The sequence below is a fragment of the Salvelinus sp. IW2-2015 genome, linkage group LG32, assembly GCF_002910315.2.
Source record: "Salvelinus sp. IW2-2015 linkage group LG32, ASM291031v2, whole genome shotgun sequence".
NCBI classification, from domain to species: Eukaryota; Metazoa; Chordata; class Actinopteri; order Salmoniformes; family Salmonidae; genus Salvelinus; species Salvelinus sp. IW2-2015.
Genome location: NC_036871.1, coordinates 21,760,317 through 21,775,592, shown reverse-complemented (window position 1 = coordinate 21,775,592; position 15,276 = coordinate 21,760,317). Strand labels below are relative to the sequence as shown.

At 43.3% G+C, this 15,276-nt stretch overlaps 1 protein-coding gene across 1 annotated transcript; it reads right to left on the bottom strand.

Moving 5' to 3' along the window:
• Positions 1–840: 840 nt before the first annotated feature.
• On the bottom strand, positions 841–2,697 carry LOC111957000 (melanocortin receptor 4-like). The gene has a single exon (XM_023977706.2). It carries the CDS (start codon positions 2,695–2,697, stop codon positions 1,675–1,677), a length of 1,023 nt encoding a protein of 340 aa, XP_023833474.1. The 3' UTR covers positions 841–1,674.
• Between the last annotated feature and the right edge of the window lie 12,579 nt (positions 2,698–15,276).

The window sequence follows — 15,276 nt, the reverse complement described above, 5'->3', positions numbered from 1 at the left end:
TTGAATGTATTGTAATGTTTTTAGAAATGTATAACTGCCTTCATTTTGCTGGACCCCACGAAGAGTAGCTGTTGTCTTGGCAGCAGCTAAAGGGGATCCATAATAAATACTGCATGAATAGGTTTTGTGCAGTAATTCAGTAGTACTTTTTCATGAGGGTGAGCCAAAGGGGTAAATTGAGCCACCCTTGGTTTCTAGGAAACCATACACAAAATGTATCATTTGACCAAATATTTAGGAACAGGTCATAATTTCATGAAGTCTGTGAAGGAAGAAACCACATGGAAAAAATGGTAAGCAAGTTAGGTCTAAAAAACAGATTTTCACCAAGCCAACTGAATGTATTGTGTTAGAGGTTTCATGATGCTTGTTTCTAAACCAAACATTTGTGTTCTATACATCAGTTGGGGTCTCTATAAGCTTCAATATGAGGTCCATCCTTGTAACTGTGTGGCCTAATATAGCGCTAGGAATATGGGACCAAATACTAAACCTTTGACTACTTCAATACTCATAAGTGAATTTGTCCCAATACTTTTGGTCCCCTAAAATGGGGAGACTATGTACAAAACGCGGTGTGATTTCTAAACAGTTCACCCAATGTGGATGTAAATACACTCAAATGAAGCTGACAGTCTGCACTTTAACCTCGAAGTCAATGTATCATTTAAAATCCAAAGTGCTGGAGTACAGAGCCAAAACAACAACAAAAAGGTGACACTGTCCCAATACTTGGAGCTCACTGCATTTGGAAAGTTATTATCCTAAATAACATGCAAAGACTACTCCTTCAACAGCACTGTGATGCATTGTACTTGCACATATCAAGGAAACAATTTTCATAGCAATATCTCTTACTGTCTTTCTAAATATTCTCAGGGTGTTAGAGAGCAAACAGCAAGACAGTATCTAACAATTCCCAAACATCTCCATGTACTGATAGCCATGCCATTTGTTGACAATTTTTTTGATATTGAGATAAATCTATCTACATGTACAGGAAACTGCCAAAATAATGGAAACACTTGAGTAAATGAGGGTCCTGGCGGCTCGGTTATCATGTGGGGTGCATTTTCCTGGCATGGTTTAGGTCCACTCAACCCAAGGTAAATGCCAATAGTGATTACCGTCAACCTATGGTGAATCATTTCTATCCTGATGGGAGTGGATGACAATGCCCCCATCCACAGGGCACGAGTGGTCACTGAATGATTTGATGAGCATGAAAACGATGTAAACCATATGCTATGGCCGTCTCAATCAAAAGATCTGAACCCAATTGAACACTTATGGGAGATTCTGGAGCGCCGCCTGAGACAGTTTTCCACCACCATCAACAAAACACCAAATTATGGAATTTCTCATGAAGAATGGTGTCGCATCCATCCATTAGAGTTCCAGACACTTGTAGAATCTATGCCAAGGCGCATTGAAACTGGTGGCTCGTGGTGTGTCGTGGTGGCTCAACAACCTAGTAAGACACTTTATGTTGGTGTTTCCATTATTTTGGCAGTTACCTGTAGTTACCTTAGGCATGTTAAACAATTTTGCAATTCTTATTTGGATCATGAGGCAAGACAAAAATATGTCCTTATTTACAAATAATATAATTATGTTTCTTTTAAACTGTTCACATTCTCCCTAAACAGTTCACATGCAGTATCTCCATAAGATTCAGTATCTGCTGGGCATTTCACACAGAGAGACACACAGAGAGGCGAGACCATACCAACAGCAGAAGATCTCCTTGAAGGTTTTCCTCATCTCCTGGCTCCTGAAGGCGTAGATCAGCGGGTCAATGACAGAGTTACACATGATGAGGATGAGGTACATGTTGAAGTGGGTCATGAAGCACATGCAGTAGGGGTTCCTAGGGCAGGAGATCATGAGGATGAGGTGGAGGAAGAAAGGAGCCCAGCACACTATGAACACCCCCAAGAGGATGGTGAGGGTGATGGCCCCCTTCATGTTGGCTGCCTGCCAGATGGGGCCGTTGCCCGGCAGAACGGCGATCCTCTTCATGTGCAGGCGTGCCAGCATGAACATGTGGACGTACAGCGAGGCCATGAGCACCAGCATGCTGAAGAACATGATGATAAGGCAGATAAGGACAGTAGTGCTCTCCGAGTAGACGATGAAGAGGACGCCCGACACGGTGCAGAAGGTCCAGATGCTGGTGATGATGGCGGCGGCCCGGCGCGTGGTCATGATGTTGTGGTAGCGCAGCGCGTAGAAGATGGTCACGTAACGGTCCACGGCGATGGCCAGCAGGCTCCAGATAGACGCCAGCAGGGAACTACAGATCATGGAGTCAAACACGTTGTCCATGCTCTTGATCACGCCGCCACCAATCCCCAGATTTCCGTCAGTGATCATTGCCATAACGATGGTCTCTGTGGCGTTGGAGACGCTGACCAGCATGTCGGCCATGGCCAGGGAACAGATGAAGAAGTACATGGGAGAGTGCAGATTCTTGTTCTTAATGATGGCGGCGATGACCAGGATGTTCTCCAGCAGGCTGACGATGCCCAGCGTGAGGAAGACCTCGGTGGAGATGAGCAGCTGCTCGTAACACCCAGACGAACCATGGTGTCTCTCCGCCCCGGCCTGATGCCTCTGATGGCTAAGAGGCGGAGCTCCAGAGCTGTGGTTCCATAGGTGAAATGATCCATGGTGATGCTGGTGCGTGGCATTCATTTTTTTGTCGGATCTCTTCAGTCAGTACTCTTCAGTTTACTTCTTTCTTCATTATTCCCTTAATCCGTCTAGAGGGTTTCTGTGCCTAATGAGGAGCTGCTTACTTCAAGCTCCAGCTTTGAATGCCATGCAGACACTGGGCAGTGAAGTAAAGTCTGAAACACTGGGAGGTAGTCCGATACGTGACCACAGGCGCCCGTCTGACTCTACTTCTGGCATTGACTCTACAGGCAGGAAAGCCTTATCATCCTCTGGTCTCACGCTGCCATCTATTTACCACAGCTTCAGCCAGAGAGGTCTGAGAAAGAGAGCGCGGAGAGAACAGGGAAAGAGAGAGAGAGAGGTGGACGCGAGAGGGGAGAGAAGGAGATTGGGAGAGAGAGACAGGGAGGGAGGCAGAAATTGTGAAAAATAGATGGAGGTTGAATGGGGGTGTGTGTCTGTGAGTGAGTCCCGAGAGTTTGAGTCACTAACTGAAAGAAAAGGTATTAAAGCACAGCTAGCCAGCCAGAGCTTCACTTAACAGAATCATTCTCACTTTTCCTATAGACACCCCTCAGCACTCTCATCCCTGACTCCTCCCCGTCTCTCAGCCAATGGGGGAGTGCTTACAAGGGTGGGAATCACATCTGGAGAGTGGTCTTGGTCTGAGAGAGGTATGAATAGCCCTGCTGCACCTCACTTCAGCACATACAGATTGTCCTTGTAGCATGTGTCAATTTAATCAAATTGATGGTTTTATTAATGTCAGAAATGTGAGTCTTGATCGAGGTCTTTTGAAAAGCATTCACAGGGGTGATTTACGTAAGTGTATCAATAACATTTAGGAACTGTATCCTACCTACCACTATGTTTCAAGCAGTCAGATCTACTGGACATGCTCTGTAGCCTTGTCATTCATCCCCAGCTGCTGAATACATTGCAACCTCCCCGTTTGTTCTAAAATTAATCACACCCGGGTCGTCCAACGAAAAGAGTTCCTTTTGCATCCCTTTGATATTTTAAGTAGAAATTGCGCACCAATTTAACATTTTAAAACTCTGCTATATTAAATGAAGTGCCCTTTAATATAGACCACATGGAGAGAAGGCTTGCTGAAGTGTCAATATACTTCAACCCTGTGTCACTTCTATGTAGATTTCAATCCACTTAATCTGAAAATTCATTGTAAAGCACTAGTTATTTTGTTGCTTTGAGAAAGCCATTTCTGAAGAGTATTACTTATTTAATGTGATTAGTGATTCATTTACGTACTGTATGTCCCTCATTTTAATGTGAACACTGTTACGTGAACTGAACTCTCATTTTAATCTGGTGAAGCGATTCCTTTTTAAATATTTATTTCAATAGAAACATTGACCATTTAAATCAGTGTAAAAGCAGATATGCTGGTTCTACTCTTTTTGGCCATTTTCCGGTGTTTTGTCATGGAAAACTGAGCTGGTCAAGCACAACACATCAATCCTGTTACCCATAGATAGACAGGCTAGAAATGTTTTAGCAATTCCATTTTTTGCATTCAATTGCCACTCCCTGTTGCACACAACAAGCTTCCCTTCCCCCAGTCATGAGAGGATTTATGGCTGATTTATGATTAAATCGTCAACCCTGTTACTTCATTTGGCACTTAATAGGCACTTACTACAGGAATGTTTTTATTTAACTTTTTAGGGATAGGGGGCAGCATTTTCACTTTGGATGAATAGCATGCCCAGAGTGAACTGCCTCCTACTCTGTCCCAGATGCTAATATATGCATAGTATTACCATTGGATATAAAACACTCTGAAGTTTCTAAAACTGTTTGAATGATGTCTGTGAGTTTAACAGAACTCATATGGCAGGCAAAAACCTGAGAAAAAATCCAAACAGGAAGCGGGTCGATTTTCAACTCATCGCCTATTGAAATCCCAGTAAGATATGGATCTGTTTGCACTTCCTACGCCTTCCACTAGATGTCAACAGTCTGTAGAACGTTGAATGAATCCTCCACTGTGATGTGGGGCCGGATGGGAGGTGTTTGAGTCAGTGGTCTGGCAGAGTGCCAATTCCTGGTCACGCACATTCCACATGATATCGTCTTGCGTTCCATTACTTCTGTAGACACAAAGGAATTCTCCGGTTGGAACGTTATTGAATATTTATGATAACAACATCCTGAAGATTGATTCTCTACTTAGTTTGACAAGTTTATTCGACCTGTAATATAACTTTGAAGTTTTCGTCCGACGTTTGCCTGGACCTGCGCAAGCGTTTGGACATGTGTACTAAACATGCTAGCAAAAGTAGCTACTTGGACATAAGTAATGGACATTATCGAACAAAACAACAATTTATTGTGGAACTAGGATTCCTGGGAGTGCATTCTGATGAAGATCAAAGGTAAGGGAATATTTATGATGTAATTTCGTATTTCTGTTGACTGCAACATGGCGGAGAAATGTTGTTTATATCTGAGCGCCGTCTCAGATTATTGCATGGTTTGCTTTTTCCGTCAAGTTTTTGAAATCTGACACAGCGGTTGCATTAAGAACAAGTGTATCTTTAATTCTATGTAAAACATGTATCTTTCATCAAAGTTTATAATGAGTATTTCTGTTATTTGATGTGGCTCTATGCAATTTCTCCGGATATTTTGGAGGCATTTCTGAACATGGCGCCAATGTAAACTGAGATTTTTGGATATAAATATGCACATTACCAAACAAAACATACATGTATTGTGTAACATGATGTCCTATGAGTGTCATCTGATGAAGATCATCAAAGGTTAGTGATTCATTTTATCTCTATTTCTGCTTTTTGTGACTCCTATCTTTGGCTGGGAAAATGGCTGTGTGTTTTTTGGACTTGGCAGTGATCTAACATAATCATATGTTGTGTTTTCGCAGTAAAATTATTATTATTATTATTTTTATTTATTTTTTAAAATCGGACACGATGGGTAGATTAGCAAGATGTTTATCTTTCATTTGCTGTATTGGACTTGTTAATGTGTGAAAGTTACATACTTCTAAAAAATATTTTTGAATTTCCCGCGCTGCCTTTTCAGCGGAATGTTGTTCGGGGTTCCGTTAGCGGAATGCATGTCCTAGAAAGGTTAACCTCGAGATGGGAAGACGTGTTTTTTTATGTTGATAATGAAGAACATGTGCTCTTTATGACAGAATGTTAAAATTAGGTATTTCATCCTCAAGTGGATAGTCTTTTTTTTTTACCAAGTTACATTTCTCAAAAGGCACCGAATTGGTGGAACTGTCGAGGCCTCCCATGGCTTTAGGCTAGCTTCCTGGCCTATCGATCACACCTCTAGGTGTTTGAAAAACACACATGCATGCACAAATACATACACCAGCTTAGGACAGGACATATGTTTTAGGACAGGCAGATGTTTTTGTTTAGGTGAGCAGTTTGTTCTCACGTCTTATATCAGTCTGAATCAATACGAGATATTGTTGGAAGTTACTGTATGCACCAAGCACAAGCAGACAAACATCAAATGAAAATAAAATCACATGTTATTTGTCACGTACACAGTTTTACAGCATATATGAAAAGTGCAGTGAAATGCTTGTGTGCTAGCTCGCTCAACATTGCAGTACAATAACCAATATCAATAATAAAAAAGTTAAATAAAAAATGTCAAGTAATTAGAAGGTAGTATGCAAAGTAATAAACTGATATGTACACAATAGGATATACAGTATAGATTATGAATGTGCTATGTCAAGTATGACTGTATTTACAAATATAAAATGGATAGTAATGGTCACGCAGTTAAATAGTATATGATAGAAGAGCAGCATCGGAAATATTGTGTGTTGAATAAGCCATCAATTTACCTAAAACCCACTGTAAGTCAGGACTACTTAGCCTCATTCAGGGCGCTCAGAAGTCACAAGAAGGATCAACGGAAGGTCTCTCAACAGGTTTGTCGCGCTAACAGGTATCAACAAGGCTCAATTGGCTCATGTCCACACTTTCATAAGTAGGCATCTATAAAGATCAAATGGATGTGCAAATAATTTTATCCCCAAGTGGTCATGTCATCAGGGATATTAGAATATACAAGGCAGACTGATCAGATAAATATTAGATGAATATTGAGTCATTGTTACAGGCTATTCTCAATGCCATCAAAGCATGGTCTGGAATGTTTTTTGAAAAGCTGAACCGAACCACAAAATGATCACGTTGGCTAATAATGTGCGTTCTATCCATCCTTTTGTCTCTGAGAATGAATCTGCCACTGTCTCACACTGGCATTGGCTTGACTGATTAGCCAATGGTCAGTACAGACAGAGAAGGCCAAATCAGATAAGTCCTTTGTCAGTCAGCACCCTGTGGAACAGTCACACTATTGGAGGATAGATCCACTCCAAGTGACAGTGAGCCAATCAATGAATTAGCTTGTCAGCTACTGTCTGTAAATGAGCCAATGAAGCTGAAGTTGTTCCAAAAGCTTATGTCATTACAATAACTATTTGTACTTATTAGGTGCAATCTTTTCTAGTTTTTCTACATATATTTTTGGACTGAGATTCCTTTAAATATAATTTGCTGATCTTCTTACAAATCAAACAAATATTGTCGTCAAAAGCATACTATCATTATTCGATTTCTACACCACTCTGGAGTACACTATCCATATAGATCCACTGTTATGGCTGTGTTTACACAGGCAGACCAATTCTTCACATTGCAATCTTTCATCCTCACTCAACAAAAGGAGGTGGTAGGGTTTGGTGCTGATCAGATATAGTATGTCATGCTTGAACTTATCCAGGAAGCTTATTAACACCACATTTTCTTTCAAACCTTCATTCAGTGTTTTGCTGACAGCTTTGTAACAACTTTCGATCACACTCGCGGTACTCTGACATCACCTCAAAGGATCCTGACAGCATGGTAATAGAAAAAAATAGTCACATTTAATGTGGCCTTAACATTGCTAGGCACAAAATTATAATTATTAACCACAAATCAGATGTACTGTGTCTTGGTCCTAAAATACTTCAAGAATCGATGTGAGTTTGTGAGAACATGTTGCAAACAGTCTTATGTCAATTGTTGTAGGGTCACGTTGGTTTTCAGTATTACCTAACTGGAACAGGATGTACTAGGCGTCGTCCACCTTAAGTGGGTTTTAAATAGAGAGGATGGCTTCAGGTACACCCAGAATCACTTGGTGACAAATTTACGTATTTTGTCAAATGTATGTATTTTTCAGGGATAGCTTGGGTTAAAGCAAAAAACTGAATTTCTGACTCAGGCCATTAGCACGAAAAACCTCATTCTGGGAAATTGCCATGGCTGCATTGCAGTTTGGGCAGTTGACATCTTTGCAGAAATCTGCTAAAAAAGCAACAGGTTGATCATTTCAGAGGTTTCCTATAATCCATCAGCAACAACAATTCATTCATGTACAGTACATAGAAATATCCCTCTCTTTACAATCCTTGTTTTTTCTCTGTTATTTTTGTCATTCATGCTTTGTCTCTGCTTTGTTTTGATTTAGGTGGAGTTGGTTTCTGTGTCCTGGGACCAGCTGGTGAAAGAAATGGGCTGTCCTTTCTCTTTTGTGTGGTCATGAACAAGGCAAAATTAGAAGTTGTACACGGCTGCAGCAGCTATGGTAATATATGGATATGACTAAATAAATGAAGGTGGTGAAAGAATAGCTTTTTCAAAGGGTTTATTGGTCTAACCTTTATTATTACCTGGAGGCCGCTTGAGGTTATCAATCTCTTTTTTCAAGAGAGACCTGATGAAACATAATTTTATGGGGAACAAAACACCAAATCTTCAAGTGATTTTTTTTTGTGTGTCTTGTATGAGGATAACGCCTGTTACGAACCCCTTTGGCCCTGCAGTCTAAGGGGGATGGAAACGAGACCCGTAACATATCTCATGCAAATCATAACAGTGAAAAGGAACAGTGAGAACTAATAACAACAGACAACCTAAATCTACCGTCAAACACTTAAGGTTTATTGTTCAAACACACGGTAATGGGGGGGGGGGGGGGGGGGGGGGCTGAGCTGGACCCAAGGAAATAACTAATTTATTTTTCATTTTTAACTAAGCTAGTCTAGCCTGCTTCATGAACAGCTAGCTAACTAACCAATAAAATACAGTGGGTGGTCCGCCCAGTTCTAACTAGGGTACTTAGACAAAGTTCTCCTACGGGTAATGTATGCCCATGGGCGACTTGGTATGCCCATGGGCGATCCCCTTTTCCCAACAACAAACAGTCATACACCACAACAATACCACAACATACTCAGATAATAACAGACAAATGTGACATGTAGGCGCAAAAACAAAAGAGAGATAGCTCCAGAGACAACTGATTTGGTTTCTTTTAAACCAAGGGAACGGGGATGTGATTGGGTAAGGGAAAAGGAGCAGGTGTGTCTTCAGATTGGCGACTGATGACTGCCACCTGTGACTAGGGCAGAAGGAGAGAAAACAAATACACAGGATCCCTGTATCCGTAACACTCCCCCCCTTAAAAAAGAGTAACCCTATAAGGATTGCGACCAAAGTATTTGTAACGAATACCAACAAGTTCAATGAGCCAAGGCAACCTAACGAGACATACAAAAATCATACATTTTTAAACACGAGACAAAGCATCTGCCAATACATTATCAGAACCCTTTTTGTGGCTGATCTCCAAATTATAATTCTGCACAATAAGCGCCCAACGTATAAGGCGCTGGTTTTGGTTGTACATACGGTGGAGAAACACTAAGGGGTTATGGTCAGTATATACTATCACTGGTAGGGCACTGGAACCAATATATACTTCAAAGTATTGCAGAGCTAACAACAAAGCTAGAGATTCTTGTTCAATGGCTGCATAGTTAGCCTGACATTTGTTAAACTTTCGAGAAAAATAACAAACAGGATGATCCACTCCACTCTTGTCCTGCTGCAGTAGAACAGCACCAGGACCTCTGGCACTAGCATCTACCTCAAGTTTAAACGGTCGTTCAAAATCCGGAGCAGCAAGTACAGGGGTATTACATAAGAGTGCTTTAGCAGTATCAAAAGCTACCTGACAATCAGGGGACCACTCAAACGATCTAGCCGGACTGAGCAAAGTTGGACTGAGTAGTTGCTCCATTGACTGCTCATCCATTGACCGCAGATACATTTTTACAGAAACTACGGTAATAGCCAACCATCCCTAAAAAGTGGCATAGCTCTCGTCTGGTGGTAGGTGCGGGGAATGCAGTTATAGCCAAGACCTTGGCATCAACAGGGCGCACCTGTCCATGGCCGACCTCTTTGCCGAGATAGGTAACAGTGGCCTTCCCAAACTCGCACTTTGCCAAGTTCAGGGTTAGAGAAGCAGCTGCCAAACATTCACACACCACCCCTAGAGAGTTAACATGATCTGACCACTCATACGAATAAATCACTAGATCATCAAGGTATGCACGACAATTTGGAACGCCAGCTAATACAGAGTTAACCAGTCGTTGGAAAGTGGCTGGTGCATTTCGCATCCCAAAAGCCATGACAGAGTATTGTAGGAAGTTGTCTGGGGTCACAAAGGCAGAAATATCAGAAGCTCGTGAGGTTAACGGAACCTGCCAGTAACCTTTTAAGAGGTCTAACTTAGTTACATAAGTAGCAGCAAACAGTGTCGATACAGTCGTCCAGTCTGGGTAACAGGAATGAATCTGGCATTGTGACAGAATTTACCTTTCGATAATCCATACATAACCTGGACGAACAATCAGGTTTAGGAACCAGAATGCAAGGAGAACTCCAAGGGCTTGAACTTGGCGTAGCCAGGTCATTCTTCAACAAATATCTCACCTCATCCCTCATTATCTTCCTCTTAGAAGCATTGACACGATATGGGTGTTGCTTGATAGGGGCAGCATTTCCAACATTAATGTCATGTTCCAACACGTTTGTGCGAGTAGGAACGTCATTAAAGAGACATGGAAAACTGTGTAGTAGCCTCACAATATCGTCGGCCTGTCCGTCCGTTAAATGAACCAGACCTGACTGGAGAGGCAGCAGCATTTCTGAGTTGGGCAATCTAACGCACTGCTCCTGAGTATTGCGCAACTCTAATCCATCTCCATCAACATCATTAATATGACAGCCCACTATCATAGCAGTAGAAGCAGAGGAGACAGTAGTACCTGCCGCTGTTTTTGAACTATCTAACTGGGTGATGGGTCGGGTGTGGTATGCTTTCAACATGTTAATGTGGCACACACAAGATTGGCGTTTTCTATCAGGAGTTTGAAGCACATAATCAGTTTCACTTAATTTCTTTTCAATTAAATAAGGACCATAGAAACGAGCTGACAGTGAAGATCCTGGAACAGGCAATAACACCAGTACTTGGTCACCCGGCTGTAGTGGACGAGAATTAGCCTGTTTATCATAGTTTCTTTTCATACCCCTCTGTGAGGAAGACAGAGCTTCCTTTGCGAGAGTACAGGCTTGGTGTAGGCGCTCACGAAAGCGACTAACGTAGTCCAACACATTCTCATCTCCCGCACACAACTCTTGGGACAAACACTGTTCTTTAAGGACTTTCATTGGTCCTCTCACTGTGTGACCAAACACTAGTTCAGCCGGGCTGAACCCTAGGGACTCCTGTACAGTTTCACAAGCAGCAAACAAAACTAGAGGAACTCCCTCATCCCAATCTTTCTCAGATTCCAAACAATATTTACGTAGCATCGTTGCCAATGTTCAAGCGCACCCTGAGACTCTGGGTGATATGCGCTTGCCACACGGTGCGTAATTGACAAGGATTTTAACACCTGCTTGAAGAGCTTTGATAGGAAATTGGTACCCTGACCAGTGTGTACCACCTTAGGTAACCAGAATGTCGTGAAGAATTTAATTAAGGCTTTACTCACCACCGGAGCTGTAATCCATCGCAGAGGAATGGCCTCAGGGTATCTTGTTGCCATACACATCAACCGTTAACAGAAACTGGTTACCCGATTTTGTCTTCGGTAATGGTCCAACACAATCAACCACCACATGTTCGAATGGTTCACCTATGACTGGTATTGGACAAAGAGGAGCGGGAGGAATAACCTGATTTGGTTTTCCTGTTATCTGACATGTGTGGCATGTCCGACAGAACTGAGCCACATCTTGTTTTAAACCTGGCCAWAAGAAAWGTCGAAGGAYCCGATCRTAARTYTTGGTGATTCCTAAATGACCRGACCACTGGTGATCATGAGCAARGGATAACACATTTTGTCRAAAGGCTGTAGGAATCACTATTTGGTAAACAGCATTCCAATCTCCGCCCGCGTCAACATGGGATGTCCATTTACTCATGAGGAGATTACCATCAATGAAGTAAGCCACTTTCTTCTTCTTTACCTCTTCCCATGAGACAACCCTAGGAAAACATTTAGCAAGCCTGTTGTCAACCTTTTGGTTAGCAATCAGCTGCTCACGAGTGACTGGTAACTGTATTGCATCAGCAATAAGTTTAAAATCCTTCGATTCTTCCCTGGGCTGTTTGTCAGAGAGGATCAGCTTCCCAGAGGTAGCACACAACCCATCCTCTTGATCAAACTCTGAACAGAACAGTGTTCGACAAATCTATCACGTCACCCACTTGTCGTGCCTGAGCACGAGTGACAGCACAAGCGGGGAACACGTGGATAATTCTGTGCCAGCTCATTAGAGAGTGTGGTCACTTTTAGCCAATACTTCCAATATGGGTACTACCTTTCCTCCGGCAATATCGTTACCCATTATAAAGGTCACACCTTTTACTGGCAACATAGGACGTACCCCCACTCTGAATATTCCACTGATTAACAGTCAGTTGTAGCATTCACAAGTGCAATGGCACTGGGACAAAACCCATTTCAATACCCTGAACTAAAACACTGGGAATCACAGTAGGTATTGTCGGATAAGGGCAACACATCAGACAATATATACGACTGCGCCGCACCAGTATCTCTAAGGATTTAGATCCGGGGATCGCCTGAGACGCTTCTTCATTGTTTAGGGAAGACAATCCCCCGAAAATGACAGTTCATAACTGCGGTCGGGACTGGTTTCAAACTACATTTACCCTGAGGCACCTGTTTCGTTTCAGACCTCCCAACCGTACGAATTAGCCCTACACCTGTTGGCGGCTTGGCACGAATAGGCATCCCTTGTTTGCGTTTTAGCAGGAAGCAATCATTAATCATATGTCCCATCTTATGACAATAGAAACAGGGATGCTCATTTTTCTGGCGTGCTTGATGTACAGCTGACAGAGTAGGGCTACAAGTAGGTAATTCAGTGGCTCTACTCTCAGTATGAGCCGAAAACACGCTTGTGCGTCAACACAAACTCGTCTGCCAACACAGACGCTTCTGACAGGGAGGATACTGTAGCGACCCGCACAGACAGCTGTGTGTTATGTGTTAGGCTAGTAGGTGGTTGTGTTGTACTTAACAGTATCCAGTGTTCGCGGGGTACGACATGCCAATCAACCTGCTATCTGCCAATCACGGGAATGCCTGGAATGTTCTGATGCCGGGCATCCTGGCGGTTGGCGGAGTGGCGTGGGGTTGGGCAGGGGGATGGAGCATTGGAAGTTAAGACCAGGTTTAGCCATTGTTCTCTCTCTTATGTCTGGCCTTCACAAGAGGTGGTCACGGTTGGCTTGTGGTTATCTTTCATTTATTTGGCATGGGCTACGGCCAAACAGTAGTCTGTGTAAAGTTGGGTTAATAAACCGTCAATTCGTAAACTCAATCCTCTGTCTGGACAATTGTTCCTTTATGATCTAGTCAGGTCATTACACTGAACTAACACACTGGAATCACAGTAGGTATTGTCGGATAAGGGCAACACATCAGACAATATATACGACTGCGCCGCACCAGTATCTCTAAGGAATTTAACCTGACGCTGAGACGCTTCTTCATTCCTTAGGGAAACAAATTCCTCGAAAATGAACGGTTCATAACTGCGGTCGGGGACTGGGACTTTCAAACTACATTTACCCTGAGGCACCTGTTTCGTTTCAGACCTCCCAACCGTACGAATTAGCCCTACACCTGTGGCGCTGGCACGGAAGAGGCATCCCTTGTTTACGTGTTAGCAGGAAGCAATCATTAATTCATATGTCCCATCTTATGACAATAGAAACAGGACGCTCATTTTTCTGGCGTGCTTGATGTACACTGACCGAGTAGGCTACAAGTAGGTAATTCAGTGGCTCTACTCTCAGTATGAGCCGAAAACCTGGTTTGGCATCAACACAAACTCTCTGCCAACACAGACGCTTTCTGACGGGAGATACTTTGTTCGTTTAGGCAAAATTACAATGCGTTCGGAAACGCAATTTTAAGCTCTTCCAACAGATTACACTCCCGAGAGAGTTGAAATCAGTTACCTTGCTAGCAGCATGCCATTTATCAACAACTATTTCCCGTTGATCTCTAGCAAATCTCCACATAAGTCTTACTAGAAGACTTTCTATGAACCTAAATCTCTGTCGTTATGGCCTCAGCACAGCTCATAGGGCGCAAGAACAGTAGCTTGACGCACTTTCGTAATTCAAATGTCTTCAAAAGGGTAGCGCTGACAAAACTTTGGGCTTTACCAGTTAATTTACTACGAAGTAATAGGCACCATACCTCTTCAGGCCATTTCAATGCTATGGCTATACGTTGCAAAAACACAGAAAATAGGAGTCACCTCTGACTCTCTGAACAAAAGTACTAAGGCAATCTGCCTACTAATGTCAAAAGTGTTGGAAGACACAGCTGGTGAGGACGGCTCACTAACAGGCCACAGCAGAATGGAGGCTAGCCTCGCTGTCTCTGCCTCCAGTTCCATCTGGCGCATTTTTAACTCCACTGCCGCTTCTCTTTCTTTTCCTCCATGAGTGGTATGAGGCCCGACGTCCACAGGTGGGTTGTGCTTACAGCCCAACACCGGCAGACGTTTGGCATTTGCCAGAGAACACCCAAGATTGGCAAAATTCGCCACTTCGCCCTGTGCTCTTCACAGATGAAAGCAGGTTCACACTGAGCACTTGACAGACGTGACAGAGTCTGGAGACGCCGTGGAGAACGTTCTGCTGCCTGCAACAACCTCCAGATGACCGGTTGCAGTGGGTCAGTCATGGTGGTGGGGTGGCATTTCTTTGGGAGGCCGCACAGCCCCTCCATGTGCTCGCTAGAGGGTAGCCTGACTGCCAGTAGGTACCGAGATGAGATCCCAGACCCCTTTGTGACCATATGCTGTGCTGTTGGCCTGGTTCCTCCTAATGCAAGGACAATGCTAGACCTCATGTGGCTGGAGTGTGTCAGCAGTTCCTGCAAGAGGAAGGCATTGATGCTATGACTGGCCCGCCCGTTCCCCAGACCTGAATCCAATTGAGCACATCTGGGACATCATGTTCTCGCTCCATCCACCAACGCCACGTTGCACCACAGACTGTCCAGGAGTTGGCGGATGCTTTAGTCCAGTCTGGGAGGAGATGACTCAGAGGAGACCATCCCCACCGTCAACAGGAGCATGCCCAGGCGTTGTAGGGAGGTCATAACAGGACGTGGAGGCCACC

What these genes read in the sequence shown, in the direction of transcription:
- LOC111957000 (XM_023977706.2), bottom strand. Translation starts at nt 2,697, where the DNA reads ATGAATGCCACGCACCAGCATCACCATGGATCATTTCACCTATGGAAC.